This window comes from Lacerta agilis, chromosome 13 (genome assembly GCF_009819535.1).
Source record: "Lacerta agilis isolate rLacAgi1 chromosome 13, rLacAgi1.pri, whole genome shotgun sequence".
NCBI classification, from domain to species: Eukaryota; Metazoa; Chordata; class Lepidosauria; order Squamata; family Lacertidae; genus Lacerta; species Lacerta agilis.
This window is the reverse complement of record NC_046324.1, coordinates 23,670,850-23,694,368: the sequence shown is the minus strand read 5'-3', so window position 1 is coordinate 23,694,368 and position 23,519 is coordinate 23,670,850. Positions and strand designations below refer to the sequence as shown.

General features: G+C 46.5%; 1 protein-coding gene across 1 annotated transcript in view; it reads left to right on the top strand.

Annotated features, from left to right (window-relative positions):
- IGDCC3 (immunoglobulin superfamily DCC subclass member 3) overlaps positions 1-23,519 on the top strand; it is a 100,766-nt gene that overhangs the window by 70,375 nt on the left and 6,872 nt on the right. The window contains exons 6-9 of the mRNA XM_033168002.1: positions 1,544-1,702; positions 8,392-8,557; positions 18,537-18,784; positions 21,456-21,620. Of these exons, the coding sequence (XP_033023893.1) occupies positions 1,544-1,702; positions 8,392-8,557; positions 18,537-18,784; positions 21,456-21,620 (738 nt within the window). The remainder of the gene's footprint in view (positions 1-1,543; positions 1,703-8,391; positions 8,558-18,536; positions 18,785-21,455; positions 21,621-23,519) is intronic.

The window sequence follows — 23,519 nt, the reverse complement described above, 5'->3', positions numbered from 1 at the left end:
GTTTGTTGTGGTTTGCTGCCCTGACCACAGCAATGCAACTTGGTTTAAATAACTTTTGCCACCTTGACTGCACCATACAAATATGAAACACCTTCTTTCTCTACAACTGCATTAAAAAAAAAGATTGTGCTGTATATATCTGAAGCTGAGAGAAGGAACTGCTGCAAAAGTTGTGAGAGGTAGATTGAAATTATTGAATGGACAGCATTGTTGAAGGATTCTACGAATTACAAAAATAACTTAATAGAAATGGAACCAGTAGTTAGGTTTCAGCGAAAGGCAGGGAAGCCTTTTTTTTCCAGCCTGAGGGGTGCAATCCCCCATGGGCAACCTCCCAGGAGCCATATTTATATAAATTTAAAATGAAAGAAAAATCTCCCAAGAGGTGTATGAAACCCAGTATATAAAACCAGCCATATAAATTGTGTTTTTTAAATGTTGTATTAATAAACAATATAAAAGCACTCATCCTCACATTGTTCTAATACAGTGGTACCTCAAGTTAGAAACGCCTCAGGTTACAAACGCCTCAGGTTACGAACTCCGCTAACCTGGAAGAGTTACCCTGAGTTGAGAACTTTGCCCCAGGATGAAAACGGAAATTGTGTGCTGGCAGCACAGCAACAGCAAGAGGCCCCATTAGCGAAAGCATGCTTCTAGTTAAGAACTGTTTCAGGTTAAGAACGGACCTCCGGAATGAATTAGGTTTGTAACTAGAGGTACCGCTGTAATAGATAAAAGCGTCCAGTGTGACCAAATTCAGTGGTCACGGTAAACCTAAGCATATAACTACACCTTTAAAATACAGACAATGGCCAATTTATGTGCGTCCAATGGATGTGCGACTGCGCATGTGCGTATCATGGCAACTCGGAAGTGGCCGGGAAAGGGGGTGGAACGGGGGGCGGGGCAAAAGGGGGTGGAGTGGGCTTACACTCCTCTTGGGAGTTAAGAGGAGGATTATGTGGCCTTGTGAAAACTGCTTAGTTTCGGATAATTGTAGTTTAAAGTATATAAAAATTGAAAAACTGTTTATGTCTGAAGTACATCGATGCTTTGAAGATTGGTATCGTTGGCAAAAGCCGTCTTTTAACACTATTTATTAGAACTTGACTTTATGCCTGTATTATATTTGTTTATTGATCTTGAATCAGGAAGAATGTTACATACTTGCTGAGATTTGTAAATATGAGTAATTCTCATATCTCAACAGTATAATTTATTGTGCACTCTTGTCTTGTTGTTCATGTGGCATTAGAATAAAATTTATGGATGCTTTTGAAAACAACGACGACTGAAGTTGAAAGCTAAAATCTGTTCAGGGCTGCCTCGAAAGAGAGTTTGGGTTTGGCGTAAGAGAAGCATATCTCCTCATCCCATTTCTGGTCCCTTAGAGTGAGCCTGGTTGTTGTAGGGGAAACGGTGCCTTGCTAGATTAAGAGAGAGAGAGAGAGAGAGAGAGAGAGAGAGTTCCAGGCTCCTTCACACTGTAAATACCAGACAGACCCAGGGTGTAATTTGCTCTTGTGTTTCTCCAACCCAGATGGCCGACCGATTGGCGTTGAAGGAATTCAGGTCCTTGGGACAGGAAACCTGATGATCTCTGACCTCACTGTGCAGCATTCTGGGATATATGTGTGTGCAGCCAATAAGCCCGGCACGAGGGTGAGGCGGACAGCCCAAGGAAGGTTGGTGGTGCAAGGTAAGGCAGTCAGGATCGGGATCCCTCAATTGCTAAGACACCAAATGGCTGTTTTCACAAGTGAAGCAAAGTGTAAATGGTACCCTTGGATTTCCTTCAAGTAGAACAGATGAGTGACATTGACTAGCATGTACACTCATTTTTTTTTTTAAAATGGTCTCTTTCACTTCCTATACTTCATTAGCAACATTTTACAAGTAGCGCATTTCAAGTTAAGAGTGTTCCTGGTGTCACATGAGGAAATGTTCAGTGTCTACTTCCTCATCAAAAATGAATTTTTTCCATTTTTAAAAATAGTATAACTGTGTCCTGGAAATTTCCTCTTCTGATCGCCTAAACTGGGTTGCAGCTAAAAATGTGGTGATAGTAACAAGGGAGTGATGAGGGAGCCTAAATGTATTTATTATTTTTGTTTTGTTTAAAAGATCATTTATTAATCCTCAAAACCTCTAAGTAGTTTTGCACAAAATTTAAATTACTTATAAAAATAGCCAGTAAAAACCTTAGCCTAAGATTTATTTATTTTTTCAAAATAAAATCAGTTTTAAAACCGACATTGTAAAATAAAACTACACAGTAAAATTCATGCCAAATTTACATGTTTGGGTAGGCTTGCTTTAAGGAAATGTTTGTGGCAGGTGGTGAAAAAAGCAGTGAATGTGCCTCCCTTCAATGTAAATGGGCAGGGAGTTCCAACATTCACAGGGAGCCGCAGTGAAAGATTGCTTGCTTGCAAGTGCAGAGCAAACATTATGTGGCACTTGAAAAATGCCAGTTCCACGGACCAAAACAGTTAAGTGAGCAAGGCGATCCTTCAAGCAAACTCTTCCCAAGCTGTTATATACTAAGAGTAACACCTTGAATTACACCTAGTAACAAATCAGTGGCCAGTGCAACTCTCTGAACGGAAGTCTAATATGCTGACGGGGCCTCACTTTTGTCAGCAATCATATTGCAGCATTCGGCACCGACTGCAATTTCAGGTCCAAGTGCTGGGTCTTCAACCTACAAGATTTGGCTTGGCCAAATATCTTCAACAGTCTGGTATTGTTCTGTACTCTTTGACCAGAGAGCACTGAGGTTGACGTTCTGCAGAGCAATTTGATGGAAAAGGACAACCAAAATGATTGAGGGGAGGGAACGATAATCACTATGAAGAAAGCTTGTAGCAGCACTTGGAACTTTTTAGGTTCAAGAAAAGGCAAATGAGGCATGACAGAATTTTTGTTTTTTTAAATCATGGTTTTTCTCCCTCTCTCATAACGCTACAACTCAGTCAGGGCATCCAATGAAGTCGAAGGTTGGAAGATTCAAGACAGAATCTCAATTTAACTCAGATTAGACAAATTCATGGAGGAGAGGTATATCAATGGTTACTGGTCATGATGACTGTTCTCTACCTCCACATTTAGAGCCAGTAATGCTTCTGAATACAGTGGTATCTTGGGTTACAGACGCTTCAGGTTACAGACTCTGCTAACCCAGAAATAGTACCTCGGGTTAAGAACTTTGCTTCAGGATGAGATCAAAAGTTTGGCAGCAGCGGCAGCGGGAGGCCTCATTAGCTAAAGTGCTGCTTCAGGTTAAGAACAATTTCAGGTTAAGAACGGACCTCTGGAACGAATTAAGTACGTAACCAGAGGTACCACTGTACCAGTTTCTGGAAACCTCAGCGGGGTGGTGGGGGTGGTGGAGTACGCTACAGTGCTGAAATCCTGCTTGCAGGTTTCCCAGAGGTAATCTTGCTGGCCACTGTGAGAACAGGAGGCTGGACTAGATGAGCTTTTCTTATATTCTTAATGCTGTCTTGCCCATACCTCTTTCCTTCTCCATATGTAAAGGGGCTAGAAGCTTCCTTTTTTCCTTTTGTTTTGGGGAAAGGAAAAAAGAAAAGAAAAGGAACCTGAAAACTTAGTGAGAGAGCTCAGTTCCATGCTCTCCTGTAGCTGCAGTCCTGCAACCAACCCCCTCTGCTGTGTGGTCTGTGCACCAGGGAAATGTGGGCGCTTTTCTCCCCCCCCCAAGGCAAAATCCTTCTAACAGCAGACCTGAAAAGCCATTTTTAATGACCTTGGCCAATGCTGCCCCAAAAGGAGTTTCTGAAATGTTTGCTGTGCGTCCAGTCTCCATGGTGAAGTTTTTGCACAGAGAACGCCTTTTCCAGCGTTTGAGGAGGGGAGGGATGGGAGAGAGAAAAGGGGAGCAACGCACAGCTGGCAGCGCAGAGCTGAATGCTGTTAATCCTTTCCCTGATTACGAGCCTCGCCTTTGAAGTAGCCCGTTTCCAGCAGCCCCGCATTCTCATCAGCTCCCCTCGTTAACTGCTTGGTTTGATGAGCCTCTGAATCTCAAATTATCTCTCCCACCTGAGCGGCCTAATTGGCCATTTTCACAGGGATGGCCAGGCAAGAGGTCCCCCCCCCCTTTGGGGCAATGGGGGAAGGAGACCTCTTTCTGCTAACATCCTTGCCTCCAAACAACATTGTTATAGCCCCCCTTTGGACACGGCCAGACCCATTGGCCCGAAAGACCTCCTTCCTTGGGCACCAGTAACTTGGTGCCATCCTGTGCGCGTTCACAAATGATTCCTCTAAACAAGCACCCCCAAGTCAGTTGCGGACTAGAAAGAAAACAAACATAGGAACAAACAGAGAGCACATGACATGTGCAGAAGTCCTGGCAGGGCTGGGAACAACCCCTCTCTGAAATCCAGGAGAGATGCCGCCACTGTAGATCCACTGTTGAACCAAGTTCCCTTGGGAGGAAGAGCAGGATACAAATTTAATATATAAACAGTTCTATTTTTCTAGAAAAGAGGTGCTGGAACTCACCATGAATGCCTCCCATAGTTCTCTTGTCATAGCACCCACCTGAGAAGTGGTAGAACCCCGTATAGAAGTAAACAAAAACAGTTTGACCCGAGGGCTGCATTTCCACCTGGGCAACCTACTGGGGCCCACATGCCAGCGGTGGGTGGGGCCAGAGGCAAAAGTGGGTGGAACAATTCCTGTCAATTCCACCTTTGTATGGTAGGCTGATTTCCAATCATATTTGCACACACCTAAGAACAGGCTGCTAGGATCAGGCCAATGGCCCATCTAGGCCAGCATCCTGCTCTCACAGCAGCAGACCAGATGCCCTTAGGAAGCTTGCGAGTTGGAAATGGGTGCAACAGCACTCTACCCACCTGCACGTTGCCTCTGAAGTAGAGGTAAACCTAGCCATTGTGGCTAGTAGCCATTGATCGGCTTGTTCCACACAGATTTGTCTAATCCTCTTTGAAAGCTCTTCTCTATCCTCCCATCTAGGGAAGGGTGAGGCACCACAAAAATTCTAGGACAAAATTCCAGCCAGGCAAAGACACTCAAGGAGAGGGTGCAAACAGAGACAGAGAGCCTTGGAGGGTACATCCAGTCCCCAGGCCTGAGGTTCCTCATCCCCTATGTAGACAAGCCTGAGCTTGCATGGGTTGACATAATATGAGGCAGCTCCCCATGTCCCTTAGAGAATTAAGCTGCATGCACACTATACATTAAAGCACATGGCTTCCCGCAAAGAATCCTGGGAACTGTGGTTTGTTGAGGGGCTAGGAATTGTGGGTCTGTGATAACTACAGTTCCCAAGAGCCTTTGAGGGAAGGCATGTGCTTCAGATGTGTTTGTGTGTGTGCAGCTGCAGTCTTGCTTGTTGTGGTTGACCAGGTGAGCGAAAGGTGGGCCATCCTCTGTCTGCAACACAGCTCTCAAAGCAGTTGGGCTGGAGGAACCATTATGCAACAAAAGAAGCAGAGTGTGAGGAGGAGGAGGAGGAACGGCTGCTGCTGACAGAGGATGACCCGGAATCAGCAGCCTTGATGTTAGGGTGTCCTCCTCCTCCTCCTCCTTCCCAGACACTCAGAATAATTTATTTCTGCAGTAGTGAGTGGTCTGCTGATTTGGAGGAACCACAGGGTCTGGGGCATGCCCATCTGCTGGTTTTTGTCAGCTCACACACTACGTTCTCAGGTAGACACAAACAACATCCTGAAAGCAAAAGGTGTTAAACAAAATGCTTGTTAATAACTCATGCCGCAAGTGGGCCGGTTGAAGGTTTGGAGCAGTAAATCAGGGAGTGTTTGGAACATATCCAGAAGCTGCTGGTGTAAAGCAAAAGCCTCAGGATTGCAGAGAAGTGGGAGAGAGTAGAGAAAGAAAGAAAGAAAGAAAGAAAGAAAGAAAGAAAGAAAGAAAGAAAGAAAGAAAGAAAGAAAGAAAGGAAGGAAGGAAGGAAGAAAGGAAGGCATTGCATGCAGGAGGTCTCAGGTTCAATTCCCATTGTCTCCAGTTAAGCCTTGAAATGTACCCTATCTGAGAAACCTCAGAGAGTCACTGCCAGTACTGAGCTGCATGGACCTACAGTGTGACTTGGCACAAACTTCCATGTTCCTATGAAGGGCTCGGGGTTCAAACAAAGAATTCCTCTCCCCTGTCCCTGTTGCAGTAGCTGTTGCTTTCTGTACCCACATTGTGAAAATCTCCTGTTCCAGTTGTTAATCACTTATTGTGATCCATTCATTCCCTTCTTTGCATCAAATGATACCGGACTACTTCCACACTTTCAATAAGCTTAGGTGCTCCCTTTGCAAAGTTGGCATTCTTTCCTAAAGTATAGAGGACTGTTCTTTTGACAGTAGCATAGAACTAGCCTGGCAGAGGAGTTCATTCATTCCTTCATTACATTCATTCATTACATTTGAATCTTGCACATCCAACTAAGGCCACATCTATACCATACATTTAAAGTGCTATGATACTGCTTTAAGTGGTCATGGCTCCCCGCAAAGAATCCTGGGAGATGTAGTTTGCCAAGGGTGCTGAGAGTAGTTAGGAATCCTCTATTGCCCGCTCACAGCTACAATGTCCAGAGTTCCCAGGGAATTGACCCAGCAATCATTTTCTTTTAAGCCAACTTAACACAGTGGTATTATAATCAAGTTCAGTGGGGGGGGGGGACACACACGCACATCTCCCTGTACTAAATGTTAAACTAGCTTCTTCTATCTTCTTTAGTTCTCTCTTCTCTGACCCTCTCAGAGACTCCTTTTGATCTCCTTCCTTTGATCCCTGCAGCAGACAAGTTTCCTATATTCCTCTCGGTTCTGCGACCTCAGATGTTGGGAGTCTCATTTTCATCCCTTGTCGCAAATGAACAAGCTCCGTATAGGAGAATGGTTAACAACTTAAGACATACAACGACAAAATGAAGAGGGTGTTTCTTTTTGAGGCAGGGAGAAAGAAGAACAGATTGCAAAGAAACAGGGATCCCTCCCAACCACCCATCCTTTTGGTTGTTTCCAATTAACCATTTGGTGACATAAGAGACCGGACAGGCTGGTGAATATCCAGATGGGCACCATCATCCTCTGACTGAAGGAGAGGGGGGTGGGCAGAAATGCTGGTCCTCCACAAGTATGCTGATACCTTCCTCTTGTTTCCTAGTTGCCCCTTTTTGTCTACAGTGCTGTGAGCCCGCTAGGGAGGCCAAATGTAGAAGAAGGCAAGGCTCCTGAGCCTTTAGTAGCTGGGCAGAAGAAGGGGTTGTTGTTTTTTTAGAGGTGTACTTTTCACAGGGACGCGGGTGGCGCTGTGGTCTAAACCACAGAGCCTAGGGCTTGCCGATCAGAAGGTCGGCGGTTCGAATCCCCGCGATGGGGTGAGCTCCCGTTGCTCGGTCCCTGCTCCTGCCCACCTAGCAGTTTGAAAGCACATCAAAGTGCAAGTAGATAAATAGGTACCGCTCTGGCAAGAAGGTAAAATGGCGTTTCTGTGCGCTGCTCTAGTTCGCCAGAAGCGGCTTAGTCATGCTGGCCACATGACCCGGAAGCTGTCTGCGGACAAACGCCGGCTCCCTTGGCCAGTAAAGCGAGATGAGCGCCGCAACTGCAGAGTCGTCTGCGACTGGACCTAATGGTCAGGGGTGCCTTTACCTTTTACCTACTTTGCACAACTAACTCTACATGCTGAAATTCCCTTTTCTGCACACCACTAGCTGGATCCCCTACATCACTCGCTGCCTGAGTTAATAGGAGGGGTGGTGCTCCTTCTAAATGCACTTCCTTCTGCTCTGGGGATTACAGGACTGGGCATTCCTTTCCAGATCATGCCATCCATTCATTGGTAATTTTGTTCATATAAAGCTTTCCCACAAATGGTCAAAATGGGTTGCAATAAAGAAAAAGGGGGAACGCTTCTCAAAATCAGCCATTACAAGAACACACTGTTTTTTGTGTGTGGCCACTGTCTATTTCCCCACTGAGAGCTCCAGGTCATTGCTGGCAGAGCCAAGACTAGCTGGAAGTAATGCTGTGCCATTCCAGCTATATAACACTCTAGCTCTTTATGCAGCTATCTATGAAGGCACAATGTTCTTCGTAAAGGGAGGCCAATGCAGGCCCCTCCCAGGGCACTTAGGCCCTGGGATCTTCCTGGGCACTATGGCGATGCCAGTTCCAGCAGCTGCCATTCATTTATCTGGGTCTAGCACAGGAAAACATTCACCTCTGCAATAAGCTTAGTTTTCTGCCTCCCCCACCTACCGGTGTGTGTGTGTGTGTGTGTGTGTATGTATATATATATATGTATGTGTGTATATACCGGTATATATATATGTATGTGTATATGGATAGCCCATGTTTTCCTTTGCCTTTGCAGCTCCAGCAGAATTTGTACAGCACCCGCAGTCTATTTCCAGGCCCGTGGGGACCACTGCCATCTTTACCTGCTTGGCACAGGGGGAACCTCCTCCGCAGATAACATGGCTGAAGAACGGGCAGATTTTAGAACCTACGGACCACATTAAGCTAAAGAACAACAACAGGTAAATCGCTTATGTGTAGATCTTAAGATTCTCTGGGTGGGGGACACCAAGCAGACTGAATGGGCCGGGTCTGCTTGGTGTCCGGTAGTACAAGGGTCCTTGTTCTAGGGCACGGGTGAATACCTCCTTATTCCAACAGGCTTCTGGGAATTTACTTGTTTTAAAGAAAGGGCTGGTGTTGTGCTGTTTTTATTGTAATTATCTGTATGTTTTTAATAGACCCTTTATATTTATATTATTAAGCTTTGCAGCTCTGGCCTACCCAAAACCTGTTTCCTGGCCTAAAAGCTCAGTCTGCCTCACCCCCAGCAGCAAACCCAGGAATGTAAGGGCTGGCTCTGATAACCCTTGTGGGTACAGGGTAGGCACTCTCTACATGCTCAGAAGCCCTTTAATTTAGTAGCATTTCACCATATGGCTGGCAGAAGTTATGTTTTCAGTCAATGTCTTCTGTACCTCCACATGTTTGTAGGCCCAACAGGACCCCGGAGGAGCTTTGGATCATGACAACAATTATTATTATTATTATTATTATTATTATTATTATTATTATTATTATTTTCTTGAAGCTCATGCACATCTGTTAATATACTTAACACAGTTATATCACGTTAAGGAGATTATATGAACCTACAGGGTTTATCCCTCCAGCTCTGTTATTTCTCTCTGTATTGTTGCCTGTTATTTCCATAGAAACCGAAACCCACTGACCAGTAATTTTCACACTAGGCTCATCCAGGCCTGCTATTTCCACCACACAAATACCACTCTGTACTGCAGCATGAAAATGTGGTTCTTTGGTCTTTCTTTGCTTTTCCTGGCGAGATAAGAGGCCCAGATTCAGAGAAAGTCGGTCACAAGGACACTTATTACCTCAAAGTGCAGGGAAGGGAGGTCAGTTTGACCCACAGTCGGGAAGCAAACCATTAAACCCCTGTTGGAAAATGGTTCTGCAAAAACCAGTGCCACTCATTGCAGCTTCCAACATGGATTAATGCAATTTCCCCCAAACTGGTACCCTCCAGGTTTTTTGTATTGCAACTCCTTTTTTTTTAAATTTCTTTATTGAAATGAAGGTGCATGCTGCAGAGAAAGAGATGACAGAAAAAATTGTTGCCAGTTTATTTCTGGGTCCAAGTCAAGATGCTCATGCTAGTATTTAAAGCCCTGTAAATGACTCAGATGTATTCATGGGAGCCAGCGTAACAAGTCCTGCTAGCGCAATGGGACTTCTGCCCTCGCTTCCATGGATGAGCTAGAATTTGAACCCAAGTCTGTCCACTCCTGCTCTTGACACCTTAACCGCTATGCAGCATAACAAAGTTCTGTTTCTTTCAGGCAGTGCTGGAGCACGTTGTAGGGCCCCATGTCTATTCAAGAAGAGCTTATAGGTCTCTTGTAGCCCCTTCTCCATCCCCACCCTGTGGTGAACTGGGAAAACACCCTGGAAAACACCCAGCAGTCCTCTGCAGGATTGAGTTGTTGCAATACATAAGCATTAGCTTTTCATGGAGGAGCACCTTAAATATATTTCCAAGAGACACTTTGGTTTTGCAGAATGCAATTTGAAAATGACTGGCATAAGAAAATAGGAGGAGCCAGCTGGATCAGGCCCATCTAGTCCAGCATCCTGTTTTCTCAATTTGTCCAAAGCCATCCATGTTGGTGGCCACCATTGCTTTCTGTGGGAACAAGCTCCATTGTTTAGCTAATTGCGGCCTAAAGAAGGACTTCCTTTGTCCAGAATCCTCCAACATTCGGCTTCATTGGATGTCCCCAAGTCTGAGAGCTATGAGAGAGGTTGAGTGTTATGAGAAAGGGAGAAAATCTTTCCTCTACCCACTTATATGAACCTATATGAACCAAGTGTTCTTACTAGGGTGCGGGTGGCGCTGTGGTCTAAACCACTGAGCCTCTTGGGCTTGTCGATTGGAAGGTTGGCAGTTCGAATCCCCATGATGGGGTGAGGTCCTGTTGCTGTGTCCCAGATCCTGCCAACGTAGCAGTTCAAAAGCACACCAGTGCAAGTAGATAAATAGGTACCACTATGGCAGGAAGGTAAATGGCATTTCCATGCGCTCTGGTTTCCATCACGGTGTTCTGTTGCACCAGAAGCAGTTTAGTCCTGCTAGCCACATGACTCGGAAAGCTGTCTGTGGACAAAAGCTGACTCCCTTGGCCTGAAAGCGAGATGAGCTCCACACCCCATAGTCACTTTTGACTGGGCTTAACCATCCAGGGGTCCTTTACCTTTACCTTTTTTTTTTTTTTTACTGAGGTAAGTTTCCTACAACCGATACATCCATGTTCTTGGTGATTCCCAAACCCATGATGCCGAGAAGTCCTTTTTAACTATTTTTGAGGGGCTGGATATTATTTGAGAGGAGGAGTTGCAGAAAGAAGCCAGGTTTCCCGAGATGCTTTCCTCATCCTTTCTGTCCCCCTCTCTCAATCTCCCTCCCCCTCTCCCCCAAATCCCTTTGTTTCATGCTTGTGTGCATGACTAAACGGTATAGCCCAGTTCGTTCCAAGCAGAATCAGTTTGCATAGTGGCCTTCGGATGTGCACTTGAGGGGGGGGGTATTTGTCTCTGTAATGATGGGATCTCTTATCTTACAGTTAATGAGTCCAGCTAAACTGCAGCCTGAGTCTCTTAATTAGATTACATGCTTTCCCCTACTGAAAATTTCATTGGATTAAAACTCATCATATAGTAATAAAAAGACTGAATGCCCCTGAAGGATTTTCCTTTCCTTTCCTTTTTTTGTTGTTGATTAGAAGAGGGCAGGGGAAAGAGCAATGGAAATTGGGGGGAAGTAATCTACCCCAGATTGAACTGTTTACTAATTAATTGGCAGTATTATCTAAATGATCTCCTCCTCACTTGCTGGATAACACATAGAAGAAAATAAAGCTAAATGAAAAGTGTTGGGTCATAGGCAATGGCTTTCCTTTTCCATGGACGCTTCCCAAAATTCTAACTGGAGCTTTCCTCATAATTGCTATAAGAACATAAAGAAGAGCCCACATGAATGACATATTGTAAGCCTACCCAGTCCAGAATCCTGTTCTCACAATGGCCAACCAGATGCCCCAATGGGAAACCCACAACCAGAACTCGTTTGAGCGCAACAGTGCTCTCATGTGAGCCAGGAAGCTATAATTCTGAGCATCATCTCACTCCCAAACTCCAGCCTTCCTCACCTGGGGGAAAGGGAGGGTTTCCCCCATGAGAGAAAGAACAAAGAAGCCTGCAGACTTCCAAATGTAGTTGGCCACTCCAGCGCCCTAGACAGCAAGCCCATTGACCAAGGATGATGGGGAAAGTTTGTTTTGATTCTGGACAAGAGGTTCAGAGCAGCCTTCTGCAATGTGTTAACCTGCCAGAGTTGCGGATGACAACTCCCTCCAGCTTCAGCCAGCATGGCCGTGAGCTTGTATGGGGTGTGAGGTGAGAAAATGTAACAGAATGAAGGTGCATTGCTTTTCTTTGGCTGTGTGTCTCTGCTCGGAGCGGTGGTGGTGAGTCATCTGAAGGGAGGAAATAAATTATCTTAAAGGGTCTGTATCGCCAAGATGCATTTACCACAACGGCATGCAGCATCTTGATGCAAAGATAGCTCCTGATATTGATTTTTATGTCTCTGTGTGTGTGTGTTTCTTGTATTTACAAAATGGTAATTAAGTGGGTATTATTTATTAATTCTGCCAAAAAGCAATGCTGAGCCCTGGCCAAGGACTTGCTCTCCTCCATAAACTTGCATCTTATGAACAACTCTTCCCCATCCCCACCTCTCCCCTATTAATTCTCTGCTTCCCCAGTAATGTTCACTGGTCGCTTCTTGAATGTCTTCCTTTGAGATCACTCAGCACCAGAGGCAACACACCTGATGGAAGTTGTCATCCATCAACACCTGGAGGGCACCACATTATCTCTTGCTGCTTTAGCCATCATGGTCCACGATGCTGTAATCAAAGGGTGGGCAGCCACTAGCCTTCCAGATATTACTGGACCCAAAATGCCATCAGTCACAGCCGGCTTGGCCAGTGGACAGCAATGATGGGAGTTTAGCAACCCCTGGAGGACACCAAGCTGGTTCCCCTAACTTTAGGTGGAAAAGGGTGCAAAGGGTCATCTAGTCCAACCCCTTGCAAAGCAAGAGTAGGACTAGCATTGGATACAACCTATGGCATTGTGGCTCTGCCAGGCATGGCAATGAACATTTCCTAGGGGGACTTCAGCCATACAAAACTTCTTCTTCTTCTTCTTCTTCTTCTTCTTCTTCTTCTTCTTCTTCTTCTTCTTCTTCTTCTTCTTCTCCCCCTCCTCCTCCTCCTCCTCCTCCTCCTCCTCCTCCTTCTTCTTCCATTGCTTGCCATAACCAGTGAGGGATTCCTTATATGCATCAAGTCACCCTCAGATCCTGTAAGGTCAATTAAATAATAATAATAATAATAATAATAATAATAATAATAATAATAATAATAGTAAAGAGAGCTTTGGTTTTGCATGACAGAAGAAGAAGTAACAGGATCCAGCTTCCTCAGAATCTTGGCTTTTGCTTTTTACAATGGGCAAGTTTCTAGCTCTTCTGGTTGCAAAAAGGGACTTGGAAAAACATGGCGAGTATTCAGGTGTTGGAGCAGGGAGAAGAAACTGGATAAGATTTCCTGGAGGTGGGTTGGCAGTGGGGCCTCATTGCCCTCCGCAGCTCCCGCCCTCTTTCCATGACAAGCAAAGCTAGAATAAATTATGCAAAGTAGGAAAGGTGGCATAGTTATGCAAAATCTGGGGAGCGTGCTGATTTGCATAATATATGCATGTAGCAGAAGCCAGCTTTCCCTGAAGGGATAGGATTTCTTTTTTTCTTTTCATGCAGCGTACACACAGCCCCATCTTCAACCCGCTAGGCTGCCCTTTCAGCATGAAACTTGGCTCGCTAACATGAGCCAGTTGGACCGCACCTTCTGGGGCACCCTTCCTCTCTGTCTGTGCCCCCCTGTGTTTTTCACAGCTTGGCAGGTGGGCCTGTTTGCTCCCTCGGTTGTGCTGAACCTGTGTCCTTCTGGTTCAGTATTGCGTTCTTTCCTTGGCTTCCTCTCCCTTGCGGTGCCTCCGAAAGTTCATCTCTGGTCCGCTGACCTTTGATGAGATCAGTCATCTTGATTGCCTGTGGGCTGAAGCGACAGCTTGTGAATAGGGCTCTCTTTGAATGGCTGAAGACACCCGTTCTCTCTCCCCCTCGCCCCTCTCCATTCTCTCTCTTGGGGCTGCGGCCCCCACCTTCGTGGAGCCAAGTGTGAATCTCCAAAAGCCTCCTCTCCCTCTTTGGTCCTTGCCTGTCAGAGTCATTGTGCAAAGGTTTGATTGACATCACTGCGGCTCCCTGAATGTGTCTTTTAGTATAGACAGGCTGTGAATGCCACTACCTGCCTGGCTCTTCGAGAGAGCAGATGTCCCAGAGTGATGGGCTTTGCTTCAAAGGGGAGCGGTTACTCATTTTGGATAGCTGTAGCAAAGGGGATCTCCCTCTCCTCTATGTGAAAAATACATCAACCAGCATCAAGCCTTCCTTTCCTCCCTGGCCCACATGAAGGAGGCAGTAGCTGGTTCTTCCACAGAGCAGCAGGGCTGGTGGGGGCATGGCTTGTGAAGAGCCCCGAGGGCCTGATAGAAAGATATGGAGGGCCACATTTGGACACTGGGTCAGAGTTTCCTCACCACTCACTCGTGGGTTTCTTGGTACTCAAAATTGGACACCTAAAGCAGTTTTGAAGCATCTTTCAGAGAGCCTTGTGGTTTCAGATTGTGCAGTTGCGTTGAGTTCCAGCTCTTCCATGCTCTCCTCTGCTTCTGTTTCTTCATAATGTGTGAAGCTGCTTTTTAAGCAGCAACAACATTTCCTTTGTTGGAGGGGGGATGACAGCTGACAATGACAGAGGAGGCTGCCCCCCCTCCTTGACAGCCTCAGGGCACCTCTTTGCTCTATCATGTCTGTCACACCTAGCAACCCCCCCACCCCACCCCACCCCAAACATGAAGGCTGGTCGTCTTTACACGGAGACAGTTTCACACACACGCCAGATGGTGCCTGAGCATAAATTAGAACTGGACTGATTTGCAAAAAGGCTTGGCGTAATGTCTGTGATTCCACCCCCTCCCCCTTAGGCCTTCTGCACCTCCCCACAAAAGAGAATTAACGTTTGTTGTTGAATTGGGGGAGGGGAGTGACCCCCACATGGAAATGGCGAATTTCTTGCAGTGCTTCTTGTGTCTGGGAAGCCCTTTAGGGGGCGCCCTTGGGACGAAGGTGATACCTTCTCTCTTTTTTGGAGCCCTGCCGCCTTCCAAACGCTCATATTATTTCTGCCTGTTCTACCGCAGCTTGCAATTTTACAAGTGCCACACACAGTGTTTGTTCCACATTTGTGAGGATTTGGTCTCCCAGCGTTGCAGGACTTGCGCTTGAGAGCTCCCTTCCTCTTGAACAGAAACTTACAGTGCATTTCTGATGGTGCATTTCTGTTATGGGGTTACGCAGCCCCCTGAAACCTGCTTATGGTTTGTGCAGCCATGTTCCACAGGCACAAAACATTTTGCTAGCGGAACAAGGATTCTCCTAAGTGACTTTAGCTTAGAGCTGTGTTGGATATGGCTCCGCTGTGGTTTCCAACTCCCCAGAGCAGGTTTTTGAGGGGCAAAAGGAATGCAGGGAGGAAGAGAGATAAATGAAAATGCCCACCCCTGTTCTGAAGTAGCATCCCACGAGCAGAACTCTGCTCTCAGGACACTCCCACCAATGGAAGCTGAGTTAGGGTGCAAGCTGAAGTTGGGAGCCTCCCCATATACATACAGCCCCCCAGACCTCTCCATCTGCCACTCACAACTGTCTCTAGGCTGCACCCCTTGGCAGCCTTGCCCCCATCCCCTCGGGGGCTTTTGGTGACATCTGTGCATTTAAAGGTGAACCTACCTAACTCCCACCTCTCCAAACAATATGCAAACCGAAACACAGCCATACTCCGACTTTTGGAGTGATGTTCTCTTGCCAAGTAATGTGCACAAAAACGCACCTGACTTCTAAGGTAAAAATGCACAAACATGCATATATTAGTGAAAATAATATTCAGAAATGAGTTACATTCGGAGGAAGTTATGTTGCCAAAATATGTATTTTAGGAGAACTTCTCACTAAAATGCTGATGGATTTTCATGTGGACTTTTAAATATATACATATATAAAATGCAAACTGATATGAACATGCAGAGAACTGGATGTAAGATTAGAGAAACTGAAATTGACAGATTCCTCCATCCCTCCATCTGTCCCTGAGTGAAGAAGAGGCTTAGGGACCTCCTGTCCCCAACCTCATCCCTCAGCCTCTGGTGACCTTTCTTTCCTTCTTGTCTTTGTGGCAACTTAAGCAGATATGTTGAGCCTGTGGCAGTGGGGAGATCTTATGGCCAGTCCACCAAAATTACCCCCATCAGCCAAACCTCTTGCTAATGTTTCCAAGGAAACAATGTCGGTCATTGCGGTTCTGGGCATTTGCAGAGCAGGAGAGAATGGACCAGCAGGCAGAAAGGTCCAAATTTTGGCCCCAGTGACAAGGAAGCATTTGTGGGGACAAATTGCCTCATTTCATCCTACAGTCTGTAGCCAGGAAATGGCAGCAAAGGGGCATGTGCAGAAATAAAGTCCTGCAGTGCCAGATCAGTGGGAGAGCATCTGCTTAGCACGCAGAAGGTGCCAGGTTCAATTCCTACCATCTCCAGGTAGGGCTGGGGAAGAGTTATTTGCCCGAAACCCTGGGGAGCTGCTGCCAGTCACTGTAGACCATACTGAGCCACATGTTCTGAGGGTCCGACTCAGTATAAGGCAGCTTTGCCTGTGGGATAGCTCAGTTGGTAGAGCATGAGACCCATAATTTCAGGGTGATGGGTTCGAGGCCCCCATTGAGCAAAACGGTTCCCAGATTGCAGGGGGTTGGGCTAGATGACCCACAAGGTCCCTTCCAACTCTACAATTTTATGATTCTATGATTTGTAGTATGCTCCTTTTAATCCAGTAGCAATTACGCTGTGACGTGAGTAGACTGAGCAAATTTAAATGTGCAACTTTCCTTGAGCTGCCACACTGGGGTTTGAGCAAGCTCAGTACCATTTAATTCTAGCTTCAGAAGTTGCCTGCTCCTTGCAATCAGAATATAGGGAATGACACAGTGTGGATAAACGGGATCGGAGACCTTTGGGAGATCAAGTATTGGAAGGTCACTTGTGATTTCTTGCAAAGCGTTTGATCACAGTCGTTCAAACCTCTTTGTTCTGAGCCTGATTTTTTCAAAAGAGGCATGTCAGAGCTTGCAAAAAGCAGAGCGATTGTTGACTGGCCCACTCTTCCCATGCCTGAAAGCGGACTGTTGTTGGAAAATGTGTTTTTAAACATGCAATGGCTGGCAAGGAGGGCATAGTCGTCTTCAGGCTTTCATCAATAGTCAAGTGTGGCGCTGGTTTTTATGAAGCTAGGTTTAATTATTCCTCCCACTGGGATGGAAGCAGTTGCAAAGCAGGCGGTTCCCTTCAGCCAGCTCAGGTGATGGAGTGTTTGAGAGCACGAGTGATGAGCTGAAAGCCTCCACTTCCAACCCCAGGCCAGCCACGAACCAACCTGCCTCAGTGGCTCCCCTGATCACTGGACTCTCTCCACTGCTGTCTCTAGACTTCAGTGCAATGGCTCCCAATTAGCTACGTACTTTGGACCTCCTGTTTTTCAAAAGCCAAGCCAAGGACCCCTCTGCTTTTGAAAGTTTTGATATCTCTATGGTAGTTTCTATTTTGTGAATAGTGCCACAGACCCGACCCGACCCGGGTGGGTTACATGGACCCCAACGGGGAACTCCTGTACAGCGGGGGGGGGGGGGGAAACCGTGGGCCTCCAGATGTTGCTGGTCTCCATTGGCCATGCTGGCTGCTGAGGCTGATGTGAGCTAGGATCCAATATGGAAAAATGATGTGAGCTGGGAGCAATATATTGGAGAGCCTAATGTTCTCACCCTTGCTGTAAAGGTTGTTGAGGCAATGTACGTGAGGTGTTTTGCACACTTAGGAACACAAAGGAAAGCCATGCGTGTCACTTTGAGCACCTTGGAGGAAAAGTGGGATACAAATGATTTTTAAAGGGGTGTGTGTGTGTGTGGGCCTACTTGCATCAATGCACCTGTCATGCACCATCTGAATTTGCTGCATATGTAATACACCTCGCCATCCCCCCCCCCCAGCTTCCCCTTCCCACCCCATGCAACTACTGAGCTTGCTTTTCTTGACCTTTTGGGTTTCTTCTCTTCATTCAAATCCAGGATTGCGATGCAGCACTACAAATCCTCCAACGGGCTGTGCGACAACAGCCTTGCGTTTCTATGTATATAGGAAGAGATGCCTGATGTAGATGTCATGGTGTCTCTCTGTGCATATGTATGCTGCATGTGCACTCCACTGTGCTGTAGGCACATCCACCAGGTGCAGAACACAATCGCATGAATGGGCACTTACCTATTTTTCCTCTGGGAATTTGCCCTTTCCCCTTGAGATTTTAAATGCTTGTGGCTCTTTAATGCAAGGCAGAGCTGAGCTGTGTGATTATCAGAGCTGGATAATGCCGCCACCAATATCACCTCCTCATCCCCCCCCCCCCGGCCTTTAACATAATCCATATGGTACTTCCTGACTGGGTTGCGGGTTTCCATCCCAGGCAACAATCCTCTACATTTTCTCCTGTCCTGCCACAGCCAAAAGAGGGAGGAGCTGTAGTGAAATTCCCACTAAGCAGCCTTAGCCTTTCATTACATCCTCTTCAGACACATCAGGATTAACCTAGATATGGCTGGCCAAGGGAAAGAGGGAGGGAGAAAGGGCTGGGGGATTTCTAGGTTTGTTGCTGGAAAGCGCTAATCCCGATGGCCTTGCTGGGTTTCCCCACAGCACGCTGACGATCTACAGCATCGGCCAGGCGGACGAGGCCATCTACCAGTGCATTGCGGAGAACAGTGCCGGCTCCACCCAAGCCAGCGCCAGGCTGACGGTGCTGTGGGCTGGCGGGCTGCCTGGCCCGCCCCAGAAGGTGAGAGCCACGACCGTCTCGGCTACCACCATCCAAGTGCTGTGGAGTGAGCCACTGCAGAACACCAAGGAGATAATCGGCTACGTCCTACACATCAGGAGAGCAGCAGGTGAGGTGGCAACAGTCCATTGGGCATTGATACTAGCGCTGTGCTGAAAAATTATTCTGCAATGCCCTGTCATGGCAGGGGTGGCAGTGAGGGGGTGGGGAGCTGTATAGCACCACCACAGGCCCAACCTGAGTGGGTTGCTCAGTGTGAGAGGGAAGGGGAAGGACGCTGGTGATCACCGCCAATGAGGAATTATAGTCAGGAGTGATGGCGATGAGCTCACAAGTGGCCGCAAGGCTTGTTCTTTCAGTCTTTAGGGTAAAGGTGGCACTGGGCACCTGCGTAGTTTGGGGGCCTATGAGGGCTGATTGGTGGAAAGTGTGAGGCTCAGCCTCCAGAGTTACTGCTCTCTTGTAGGCCACACCTCCCCCCTAGCTGTCGGGACCTCCAGGATAGAACAATAGGCAAAGATCTGCTCTTTGGAATTGCTCCTCCTGGGAAGCTGCCAATTGCCTTCAAAAATTGTCAAAGGGGAGGTAAAATGTCAGTGAAATTCTCACAGGGCAGGATGCAGGGTTGTGGTTTTGTTTTGTTTAATATTCCCATGTCTCTTTTCCAACAACAATATTGAGCTCAGTGCAGCTCACAGTTATAGCAATAGTGTTAAAAATGTGATGTAATCGTTCAGAGTGTGGGACTATGACCTGGGAGAGCAGGGTTCAAATCTCCGCTTCTCCATTAAGCTCACTGCGTGACCTTGGGCCAGTCACTGCCTCTCAGCCTAACCTACCTCACAGGGTTGTTGCGGGGATTGGAGGGGGGGGGAGAACCATGCATGCCACTGCAAGCTCCTTGGAGAAAAAGGTGGGGTGTAAATGCATTAATTATAATAAACAAATCAATATAATCACACTGGGTTGTAGCCAGTGCCAGTGCTCCTCAGACTAGATCCATTAAATCCCCACAGCAACACTATGAAATAGGTTAGGCTCTGGGAGTTGGGTGACTGGTTTAAGGTCACCCATTTACGTTTCAGGGGCGTGTGTGCATTGTTTTATTTATTACATTTGTACCCTGCCCTTCCCCCAAAGAGGTGGCACAAATGGTCCTCCTCCTCCTCCTCCTCCTCCTCCTCCCAATAACCCTGTGAAGTAGGGTGGGTTTGCAAGTGACTGATTGACCCAGGGTCACCCAGTGAGCTTCATGGCTGAGTGAGGATTCGAACCCCGGTCTCCCAGGTCCTACTCTTGACACTCTAACCACTGAACACTGGCTCTCCTGTGCCTATCTTATTTTTATCACGCTGGCATCATTTGCAAGCTGACATTGCTAAGGGTGGGAAGTGGGGTGGGGGAGAGAGAGAGAGAGAGAGAGAGAGGAAATGAATGAATGAATGCCCATGATTGTAGTGTAGACATGCTCTGCCACCTAGTGGTGAGGTCCAGCACACCACAGCCTGTGACACGGTGACTCCCTCCAAACAGAAGACAACAGTCCAGCATTCTGGGAGCTCAGATGGAGACTTTCCCTGCATGACAATCTCCCCAGATCTTGAGTTTCACCACAGGCCCTGGCACCAGGCAACCTTCCTGGATCGCTTGTCTCCTGGGAAGAGAGTAGGTCTGTGGCTTGGAACCACCAGGGTGCCTTGTTTGGTGACGCAGGAAGCAAGGGAGCAGAGCCAAGCTCCTGACGGTGAACAGAGTGGCATCAGGCACACCTCTGCCATTGCGCCACATCCTGGGGCTGGCAAGCTACGACTGGAGCATGGCCTTGCTCTCTGCAGCTAGATTTTTGAGAGCTGCGAACAGTGCCAGATGGAGAGGAGGGTGCTCTTACGCTCAGGATCTGGACGGCTGGGTGGCAGGAGGAAATCCAGATGGATTTCAGAGATGTCAAAAAGGCAGTCTGCCCTGAAGGAAAGTCGCTGGGAATCACAAGTCTTGCTTTCCCAGTATCTGAAATAGAAATCATGCTTGCTTTGATCGGTGGATAGAATAAGAGTCTTGCAACCTATGAACAGATTGCTTTTAGAAGCTGATTGTGCCTTATTGACAGCTGCACGAATTATTATAGCTAGGTAGGAAGTGGAAGGGGCAAGCAGAATATAAAATGGAAGAATGGTATAAAGAGGTGTGGGATGTAGCTATTAATGATAAATTAACATGTGCCATTCTGGTAAGACGGGGAATATGCAGGAGAAATGATTTTGAGGAGATATGGAGGGTGCTTGTAGAATTTGTACTGTTAAAACGGAAAGGGGTCAAACCATCGCAAGAGGTGTTGAAATTTTGGGAGGTTGGATAGTTACAATGGAACGGTCTCGGTGGTGGGGTGCACATATTTATTCTTATTTATTTATGATTATTACTTTGTCAAAATAAAATAAAAAATTAAAAGAAGAAGAAGAACCTGATAGTGCATGGTTAAATATCATGATATTTGGAATGCATTTACAAAAATTATAGAGGCATGTTAATGATTGTATACACTTTGTAATAATAACATTACTTATATATCGTGTTGTATTCCAGTTCCAAGCACATTTTCATTTTCATTCCTTTTACTTTATTTGTCCACTGCAATTCTTCAATAAAATATAAATAAATACAAAAGTCTTGCTTCCCAGCTTCCCAGAAGCATTTGTGAGAACAGGATGCTGATCTAGATTCTGCTTGGCCTGATCCTGCAGTCTCCGGTTATGTTCTTACGCCTTCCCCTTGCATTTCAGACCCTGTGGAGATGGAGTACCAGGAAGCCGTCAGCAAAAATACATTCCAGCAGCTTGTGACTGACTTGGAGCCCTCCATGAGCTACAGCTTCTACATAAAGGCTTATACCTCTCGTGGGGCAAGCAAGGCCTCTGACGTCGTGGTGGTGAGCACGCTAGGAGAAGGTAAGGATGAATAAAAGGGCCGAAGAGAAATGGAAGTTCAAGCTTATCATCCTGCTAGGCTGTAGAAGGGAACTCAGATCAGTGGCAGAGGACCCAATTTGCATATGGAAGGTCCCAGGTCCAATCTGAGACACCTCTCGATAAAAACTGGTTAGGAGCAAGACCAGGAAACCCCCCTGTCTGAGCTCAGAGCAGACAGCATTTAGCAAGATGGGTCAATGGTCTGATTGGGTATAAAGCATTTTTATGTGTGACTAGCTCATCCCATGGTTCAGTTTATTTCCATTGCCTATCAATTTTGCATGCCAAATTCATGTCAATTTCTGGTGTGTTTATTATTCATATCCCTTTTCTAAAGTAATCTGCTAATTTTTGTTTAAGTGGCCCAAGTTTTTTATTTATTTATTAATAGCAACATACAATCTATTATATTATAGAGAGTCGGTGCAGTGTAGTGGTTAGTGTGTTGGACAAGGACCTGGGAATCCAAGACTCCTATCCCCACTTGGTGTGTCTCAGTCCAACCTACTTCACAGGGTTGTTGTGGGGATTAAATGAGGAGGGGGAGAACCATGTATGCCACCTTGGAGAACAAGAAAAAGTGTGATATAAATGCAGTGCAGTAAATCATGAATAACTACATAATTACATTTCTTGCCTGCCCATCAAACTCCTCATGGGTCCTGGTCCTGATATCTGCACAGCTCGTAAGTTGCTCCTATGAAGCGCAGCTGTATGGGCAGTCTTTACAGATGTAGCACTGAACACACAGGAGGTTCAGTGGCATAGCCGGAGCCTGCAGGGGCAATCTGGTATCTGCTGTGTGCTACCTAGGACCTTCTTGGAAAAGGGCTGGACACATGGAAGGGTGAGGTGCTCTCCAGGGTGCTGAAACATCCCCCTTTGACTAGGAACATAGGAAACTGCGTCACACCAAATCAGAACACTGGTCCACCTAGTTCGGTATAGTCTGCTCTGACTGGCAGCATCTCTCCAGGTGTTTCAGGCCAGGGACAGTCCCAGCCCCGGCTGAAGATGCCTGGGATTGAGCTTGGGGACCTTTCTGCATGCAAAGCAGACACTGTGCTGCTGAACTACAGCCCTTCTCTTACTTGGAACATCAGAAATTATTGTCTCCTTTACCACCAGCAGCACAAGTTTCTTCCTATGCATCCTTAACAACTAGAAATTTGTTTGCTGGTTGTTGTCTGCTTTTAAATGACAGCAGAGGATCACAGATTGGTCACTGCTGTATCTGATGCCAAGTTCTGAGGCTGCATGGAATTACAAAGCATGCAGATTCACTAGTGAACTCAGAGGGCAGGAGTCAGCAACCCATGTAGCAGCAAGGAGCAGAGCAGAGAACCCCAAATGGCTCGAGTGAGTGAACCAAGCTGCATGAGCCATCACAAGGAAAGACATACATGCAACCAAAATGGTTAGGATTTCTGCAGGAAGTCTGCCTGGGTCCTTCCATCATAGGCCACGGATTTCAGTATGATGCCACATTGTTAAGCTACTTTAGCAGCAGCTTGTGACATTTTTGTTACTGCCTTTTTCTTTTATTTTGGCATTTCAGTCATGCCACACAGCCCCCAAAGGAGCCCTCAGCTTACAATATATGATCAAAACATACACAAACACAACAATCAACCTGCAGTACAAGACCTCGTAAAACCAAAGTACTAAAAATTCTTATAAGGGCAAAAAAACCAACAGAGTTTGACCTTCTCTGTAATGCAAGGGTTGCACAGAAGACCTGCCAGCTGTGGATGTCTTGGGCAAAGGGCACAAAAAACCCTTGAGGTGGTTGGCATTCAGCAATGCCCCATCTTTCCAGATCCCTTCGCTCAGCATTCTAGGACAGAACCACCCATTAACCTGGCCTCCTCCTTTTTT